A 9,049-nucleotide genomic window follows, 5' to 3' on the forward strand; every position below is an offset into this window, starting at 1 on the left:
GAAAGGGCATCCTGAGTAAAGCAACATCAAAACACTTCTCTGTTTTCCTTCATCTCTTTGACTGTACAACAGCAGGTGGCACTGTTACAAAATGGATCATACTGGCAGTTAATAAAAACTTTAATAGGTCTAACCTGAAAAAAATAATGTAAATTGCAAAAGTGCTTAGAAAAGCACCCTGACCTTTTAGCACTAACATTTAAGTTAAATAACCGGCAAATCAATGACCTTCCCTTAACTTCATAGTCATAGGTAGGTGGTCCTGAAGCTTCCTCAGTAAATCAATACAATTTCTTTGGGGAAAGGAGCTCTGACTTTAAATTATCTGACAGTGTAGAATATACGTACTTTAAGTTGGTTTTAGATAAATACGATTATACTAGATCAGTTAAGGTTTATATAAAAGAAATTTTGGGGAAATTGAGACTGTACACTAGAACACCATAGATATTCATAAATATTTCCCAGAGGTACCGTCCCCCAGCACGCAGAGCAAGTGAAGCAGTGTAAAACCCCTGCATATTTATTATGTCACTCAGTTACGCAGGATTTCCTCTTCATTGTATTCTCAATCTGCCTTTTCCCTTCAAACAGTAGGATACTGGCAGCCATAGCAGAGTTTAGGCTGTCTATACCAGGAACAACTGGAATGTTGAGTCTTTTGCCATTTGATTTTTCAGCCAGCAACAAGGATTCTATGCTCAAACCATGAGTCTCTCCTCCAATCACAACTGCACAAGGACCCTGAGCCCAGCGTTCAAAATAACTCTGCACCTCTAGACCAGGGATATAAAGTTTGTCAGTATTGTCCTCTTCATCACTAGAGCTTTCGTATCCATCCTCAGTGATAAATATTCTCTTTGGATCGGTTGCAACCCAACCATAGTCACTTGCTTTCTCAGAAACTTCAGCAGGTTTATTCTGGTTATCAGGTCTGAAGTTATCAGCCAGGAAGACTTTTGTACCTGCAGGCAGGTAATTGGGCACAATATCCCAGTCCAGGCTGGTGATTATTGGCAGTCGGAAGTGAGCTCCCATTCCAGCTCTCAGTACCTTTGGCTCCCATGCATCAACACAACCTGAAATCAGACAAATGTAAACTAATAGGGTATACAGTACAAGGTAACTGTACTCTTAGCAAATACAATTACTGGCTGTATTAGTATATTACTCCTATAACGTCCTACCAGTGAATACTTTTAATTCACACAAAGTAATTTATATGAATATTTTAACAGTTAAAGTACAAATATCATAAGTGGAAACTTAGAGCAACTTTGGATAACAAGTGCCGCATACAGTTAGGTCCATAAATATTTGGACAGAGACAACTTTATTTTTCTAATTTTGGTTCTGTACATTACCACAATGAATTTGAAACAAAACAACTCAGACTCAGTTGAACTGCAGACTTTCAGCTTTAATTGAGTGGGTTGAACAAAAATATTGCATAAAAATGTGAGGAACTAAAGCTATTTTTTAACACAATCACTTCATTTCAGGGGCTCAAAAGTAATTGGACAATTGACTCAAAGGCTATTTCATGGGCAGGTGTGGCCAATTCCATCGTTATGTTATCAATGAAGCAGATAAAAGCCCTGGAGTTGATTTGAGGGGGGGGGGTGCTTGTATGTGGAAGATTTTGCTGTGAACAGACAACATGTGGTCAAAGGAGCAGGTGAAACAAGTCATCCTTAAGCTGCAAAAACAAAAAAAAACCCATCTGAGAAATTCTGAATATTAGGAGTGGCAAAATCTACAGTTTGGTACATCCGGAGAAAGAAAGCAAGCACTGGTGAACTCAGCAACGCAAAAAGACTTGGACGTCCACGGAAGACAACAGTGGTGGATGATCGCAGAATCATTTTCATGGTGAAGAGAAACCCCTTCACAACAGCCAAACAAGTAAACAACAGTCTCCAGGAGGTAGGTGTATCAATATACAAGTCTACCATAAAGAGAAGACTGCAATAAAGTAAATACAGAGGGTGCCATGCAAGGTGCAAGCCACTCATAAGCATCAAGAATAGAAAGTCTAGATTGGACTTTGCTTAAAAAAAAAAAAAAAAATCATCTATAAAAGCCAGTACAGTTCTGCAAAAACATTCTTTGGACAGATGAACCAAGATCAACTTCTGCCAGAACGATGGCAAGAGAAAAGTATGGAGAAGGCATGGAACAGCTCATGATCCAAAGCATACCACATCATCTATAAAACATGGCGGAGGCAGTGTGATGGCTTGGACGTGCATGGCTGCTAGTGGCACTGGGACACTAGTGTTTATCCATGATGTGACACAGGACAGAAGCAGCTGAATTAATTCTGAGGTGTTCAGAGACACTGTCTGCTCAAATCCAGCTAAATGCAGTCAAATTGATTGGGAGGCGTTTCATAATACAGATGGACAATGACCAGGAGTTTATTAAAGCAAAGAAGTGGAATATTCTTGAAAGTCAATCACCTGATCTGAACCCAATTGAGCATGCATTTAAATTTTTGGAGACTATACTTCGGATAGAAAGACCCACAAACAAACAGCAACTGAAAGCCGCTGCAGTAAAGGCCTGGCAGAGCATTAAAAAGGAGGAAACCCAGAATCTGGTGATGTCCATGAGTTCAAGACTTCAGGCTGTCATTGCCAGCAAAGGGTTTTTAACCAAGTATTAGAAATTAACATTTTATTTTCAGTTTTTTCATTTGTCCAATTACTTTTGAGCCCCCGAAATGAAGTGATTGTGTTAAAAAAAAGGCTTTAATTCCTCACATTTTTATGCAATCTTTTTGTTCAACCCACTGAATTAAAGCTGAAAGTCTGCAGTTCAACTGCATCTGAGTTGTTTGATTTATAATTCATTGTGGTACAGAACCAATATTACAAAAAAAAGTTGTCTCTGTCCAAATATTTATGGACCTAACTGTATGTTTTCCCATCGGCAATTTACTTTATTGCCAGTGGGAAAGCATTTAAGCACTTGGTATTGCAGATTTAAACATGGGTGACAAATCTCCCTGTTTGCCATGGCCTTGCTTCACTCCCTTCTTTTCAACACACCTATTCTATCTGCTGATTGGATCATTTATCAGTCACTAACATCCTGGCCGCCCCCTTTAGTCCCAGTGCAGCAAATAAGGCAAGAGGAGGTGGCAAAGTGTTGGAGACACAGTTTTACCAAGAAGGGAAGAAAAAATGGGTCTGAAGCAGGCAGAATGATTGTAAGCTTTGGATCAGAGACATGGTAGGATGCAGCTGTACTTTGAAAAACCGAAAGAAAATGTAATTTGTAGAGTTCACTTTAACATGGAACAAGGTGAGGGAAATGAGCATTTGCTTACCTAAGATTTTTTTTTTTTTTAAACAGTGGAATCAGGTGTGTCTCTAAGATATATACAATTATTTCTGGCAGATTAGATACTTTATAGGCTCTATTTGAATGAGCCCATCTGAATGGGCTTATTTCAAAAATGGGGTACGTTTTCCCTTTAGGAACATTAACACCAGAAAATGAAAGTATTTTAAAGGATTGACACTACAATGTCAACATTGGTTTTACCAGTGTTGCCCTGCACTGGTAAAACTAATGTGTTTGCTTCACTACTATCATTTATATAAATAAGGCAGCCATTCAAGCACAGGATACACAGTAGATAACAGATAATTTCTGAAGAATCCCATTGTATACTACAGAGCTGATTTCTTAACCACAGTTTATCCTGTGCCCTTTCTCCTTTTTTCCCAGATTTAATGGCTGCCCCCCATAGCTACAAAGCAGCTTGATATATAAACTATAGTAGTCTTTCTGAAGCAAACACACAGCTTTTACCAGTGCAGCATGACAGTACATTTTCATTACTTTAATTTTGTCATTACTTTAATTCACTACTTTATTTTTTGGTGTTACTGTTCCTTTAAATGTAAACAAATGTCCTGTTTTGTATGAGAAATTATCAATTATCAATTATACAAGCAGTTGCAACCAGGATGCTGTTTGAATAAAGCACTTGGGAGATATGTATTAAAGGGGAACTCCACAAAAACATAACTTAAGCTTTTTGAAAAGTAAACATAATTTCAACAACTTTGCAATATACATCATTTAAAAAATATGCAGACTTTTCATGATTTTTAATGGTTTCTGACAGTTCCCTAAGCCTAGCCCCCTGCTCTCCTGCTGATCAGTCTGACTACTTTGCTGAGCTGTCTGACTACGGTTACTTTGTATCAGCAGCCATCTGTCCTCAGCCTGCATCCTCCAAACCCCACAATTCCCTGAACACATGATTTCAATAAGGGAAGTAACATCATAGAGCAATGCATTGTGGGTTATGTAGTTCCTGCATGTAAGCTGTGGAGACGTTGTTACAATAACATGTAACATCAGTGTTTAGTCCCTCCTTCCCTGCCAGGATTTCAAATGATGCAGAAAGAGAAGAACTGTTAAACAGCCGGATTTCAGCATAGAAAATGACATTTTTTTTTGAAGAAACAGGTAACTGTGATGGGTATATAAGAGGTTTCTGTGTTATATAGGCCTCTTTGTCAAATTTTGGTTTGGAAGCCAGAGTTCCCCTTTAAGCAATATAAAGTGCTTACAATGTTTTATATTTGCTGGGGTCAGTGACAGAATGTTTTTAAGTTCAATACTGAAAAGAGAAAAAAACATAAGTGAAAATTAAAACCATTAACAAGTAAGAATTAGAAAATACTTCAGATGTTAATCTTTCATCTCCAAGAAACTATAGGGGCATGCACTTTTCAAAGGGTGTTCCTTTTCCTTTAAAAATACCCGCCCCTATAACAGCCTGCTAAAAGTATGGAAGATACCTTTTGTGAGTAACACTTTACTGCAGCCAGCCCCTGCAGCACATCTCAGAATAGTACCCAAGTTACCAGGATCACGGATGTTGTCACATATAAGAGACAGAGGTAAAGTGTGCTTTGTCTGGGTATCTGGATAAGTCATCTTTACATGATCTGGCTTTGCAAAAATTCCTGCAAAAAGAAGTATATTGATCTTAACACAGTGGGATATTTATATATTGTAGAGGAGTCTCAGTGGACAACTGATCTGTTTGACTTTCCAGGAAGAAGATTTGGTTTCAGATGTTGCCCTATTTAGAGCAATATATAAAGGAAACTGTAGATATTTGCTAATAATAATAGGCGTATGTTTAGCACAACTCCTATTCTATGAACTAATGCAAAAGGAAGGGGTATAAGGTTACTTTTTATTGACTGTTTTGGATTCAATAGTAGCCAAGTGCAGAAGAATGCTAACTAGAGCATGTTACTAGGAAGTTATACTTTGAAGGATATTAGAGTAAAAGAAGGGGCTCTAGTAGTGAATAAAGCAGATACATTTTATAAAATGCAGATGGAAAAACATGGCCAAACATGGGCAGATGATATTTGGTGATTTGTCCACTCTAGACCCAGTTGCCAGCTTATCTACATGTGTATGGGCACTGACATATCTGGCCATATATCTAGTGGGCAGTTTTTAAAAATCCTGTTGGAGCAAGGACTGCATTGGCTTGTTATAGGAATAATAACACCAAAAAATGAAAGTGTTTTAAAGTAATGGAAATATCATGTACAGTTGCCCTGCACTGGTAAAACTGATGTGTTTGTTTCAGAAACACTACTATAGTTCATATAAACAAGCTGCTGTGTAGCAATGGTGGAAATTGAAAAAAAGGCTATGTGGCACAGGCTAAATAGTGGATAACAGATAACACCATTATGTTCTACAGAGCTTATCTGCTGTGTAACCTGAACAATTTCTCCTTTGAATGGCTGCCCCCATTGCTACACAGCAGCTGATTTATATAAACAATAGTAGTGTTTCTGAGGCAGACACAGCAGTTTTACCAGTGCAGGGCAATGCTGCATTATATTTGTATTACTTTAAAACACTTTCATGTTTTGATGATAGTTCCTTTAATGTGGCCCTCTCCTGACAGCCAGCACTGGCCTGATGGTCAAATGATCTAATCAACCCGGTATCTGCTCATCCAGTAAGAGGGACCTGGAGTTTAGGGTGCAAAGGTAATATCACTGAAGTAACCCCAAATTAAAGGATAGCTAGCCACAAACTTTAATCGTAATTGCAATAATGTCAGACTTTCAAATCTTCACTTATGGTGGCCATAGATAACTTTGCTTAACTGCAAGTTAGCACCTGATGAAGGACATGTCTGTCCGAAACATGTTGTGTTGGAATAAAGTACACTGAATCTAATTTGGCTCTCCAGAGTGAACTTTGCTTTTACCTTAACTGCAAGTTCCTCTATAATATTTTTTTCTCAAATGCTGGTGAAGATACAATCGAAGATACAAATGATTTAATTACCCATAAGTCCCTGTGGAGTAACCAGATCTGACCAGATCTTAATATTCTCAAAGTTGACTTTGATGAGGTTTGTTTTCCTTAGTTTATCAGGTGGAAACTCCTTCAAATAGTCCACTCTGCTAAAGAACAGTGTCTGTAGAACAGCGCCTGAATCCAGTGCATCCGTAAGCAGTCTCTGCCCTTCTAGCAATACCTGCCCGTGGCGGTCACGAAATTTCTTGGATTTGGCAATAGTAACAACTTTGCTATGAAATAAGAACAAAGTCATAAACATGTATAAATTCTGCTTCTAAAACATTGCCATTTGGTTTAATATTTGCAAATGGTTGACTTAGATTGCAAGCTGTATGTGTCAGAGACCTCCTTCCTCTTATCACTTGTGTAATGTCCAGGACACATGAAGAGGATTGCTACCAGCTGTATTTTTTGTTGCAATGACTGTATTGTTTTTCTGCACAGTGCTGCATACGTATATATGCATGTCCATGATTGTAGCAGGTCACAAAGCTAAAATAAAATACTGTCCTTTAAAGTTATTGCCTACCCCTGGAGACATTTAAACCCTGTAACTTGGGTTAATATTTATGATTTTAGCTTTCATCTTTGGATACCTTATATATACAATTGAACATCAGCCAAAGTAATTTAAAATTGCACCATCATTCCTCAATAAACCTGAACCCACAATAATGGAATTGAGGTCATATTTTGCAAATTCTCTCAGAATATCACTCTCTACATTATACTAAAAGTTAAGGGCAGTGACACACCAAGAGATTAATCGCCAGTGATAAATTTCTGCTTCTGTTGGCGACTTATCTCCTGTACTCACCAGTAAAAGCTTTTTGCCCGTAGGCAATAATGTGAATCGCTGGTGGTAAAACTTATGTATCACTTCAGTCTCCCAAAATCGTTTGAAGTTTCCTCTTGAGGGTGGTGGCAGACGGGAAGATTAATCGCCCAGCGACAAATCCTCCCTACTGTGGGCGACTAATCTCCTCAAAATGCCCCTGGATTGCACACAAATTGCTTCGGATTTCCGAAGTTGTCTGAAGTTTCCTCATGAGGCAACTTCGGAAATCCTAAGCGATTCCTATGCCATCCTGCCGGCAATTGGTATTCTTGCCAGCGGGAAGGCATTTCAGGAGATTAGTCGCCCGGAGTAGATTTGTCGATGGGCGACTAATCTCCTCGTCTGCCACCACCCTAAGGGCGTGGCGATTCCGGGGAGATTAGTCGCCTAGTGACAAATGTCTTCTTCGGGCGATTAATCTCCCTGAAATGCCTTCCCGTCGGCTAGAATGTGAATCGCCTACAAGATGGCACTCGGATCGCTTCGGTTTTCCAAAGCCGCCCGAATTTTCCTCGTGAGACAACTTCGAAAAAAGGATGCGATCCAAATGCCATCCCGCCGTCAATTCAAATTCAAGCCAGCAGGAAGGCATTTCAGGGAGATCAGTCACCCGAAGAAGAGATTTGTCGCTGGGCGACTAATCTCCCCAAATCTGACCTTGTGCCACCACCCTAAAGGCCAGGACACACGCTTCTTCTTCGGTCAACTGACTTCCCGCCGGCTAGAATGTAAATTGCTGGCGGGGTGGCACTCAGATCACTCACTCAGAGCAACTTTGGAAAACAAAGCGCTCCAAGTACCATCCCGCCAGCGATTTCGATTCTAGCCGGCAGGAAAGCAGTTTGGAGAGATTAGTTGTCCGAAAAAGAAGTGTCTTGTCGCTGGGCGACTAATCTCCTGAAATAGCAGCGTGTGCCCTTACCCTAAGGGCAGAGACACACAGTCAGATTCGGGGAGATTAGTTGCCCGGCGACAAATCTCCTCTTCTTCGGGGCGACTAGTCTCCCCAAACTGCCTTTCCGCCGGCTAGAATGCAAATCGCTGGTGAGGAAGCACTCAGAGCACTTCATTTTCCGAAGTCGCCAGAAGTTGCCTCAGGAGGAAACTGGAAACTGTTGCAGGCAGAAAAGGAGATTTGTAGCAGGCGATTAATCTCCTTGTGGACCACTGCCCTAGCTTTGCTCCTAGGTTCAATGTCAGCCATTGTTATCTAGAGCCTATGTTAGTAGATCAGTTCAGAGAGTTGTAGTTTGTCCTCGTCGGGATAAAGCTCTGTTTAGCCTTCCACAATCAAGTTACCTCAATCTCTTATCGCCGGGTAACGCTCTCTCGTATCTGAACTCATGCGCTGGGGCTTCAATGTCTACGGTAGCCGGGCTGACCCCCACAGCTTTACATGCCTGGGACTCATTCTGCCTAGGCTGCCTTTGCCGACTCGCTTCCACCTGCTTACGCTCTCGACCCTCCTCATCCGCTTGTATTACCCGCACGGGAGTCCGCCGTAGGGCTCTCACATTCCGCTTTAGCTGCAGACTCCCTGACAATCCCAGCGGCTTCAAAATACAACCCCGCAGCATGCCTCCGCAGAGAGCCGCCATCATGTCAGTCGCCTGGCGAGGTTCGACGACGTCACTAGCACAGCGCAGTCTCCATGTTTAGTGTGGCGGAAGTTTACTGTTGGTTTTTTTTTTTTTTTTAATAAACAAGACATAAGTGTAGTAAAATATACTGAATATGAAACAGTGTAATTGAAATAGCGCTTAAAACTCTGTCTGCAGTCTCTACCAAAGTCATTTTATTACAGCTTCCATTATCTCACCCTCCCACACGAGCTTTGACGTCATC

At 40.5% G+C, this 9,049-nt stretch overlaps 1 protein-coding gene across 1 annotated transcript; it reads right to left on the minus strand.

Moving 5' to 3' along the window:
- Positions 1 to 113: 113 nt before the first annotated feature.
- mrm3.L (mitochondrial rRNA methyltransferase 3 L homeolog) lies at positions 114 to 8,823 on the minus strand. Its single transcript, NM_001092204.1, is given in 4 exon segments — positions 114 to 1,079; positions 4,824 to 4,991; positions 6,352 to 6,596; positions 8,504 to 8,823. Coding segments are annotated over 4 exon segments (1,260 nt in total). The 5' UTR covers positions 8,803 to 8,823; the 3' UTR covers positions 114 to 531.
- Between the last annotated feature and the right edge of the window lie 226 nt (positions 8,824 to 9,049).

Source organism: Xenopus laevis, chromosome 2L (assembly GCF_017654675.1).
Source record: "Xenopus laevis strain J_2021 chromosome 2L, Xenopus_laevis_v10.1, whole genome shotgun sequence".
NCBI classification, from domain to species: Eukaryota; Metazoa; Chordata; class Amphibia; order Anura; family Pipidae; genus Xenopus; species Xenopus laevis.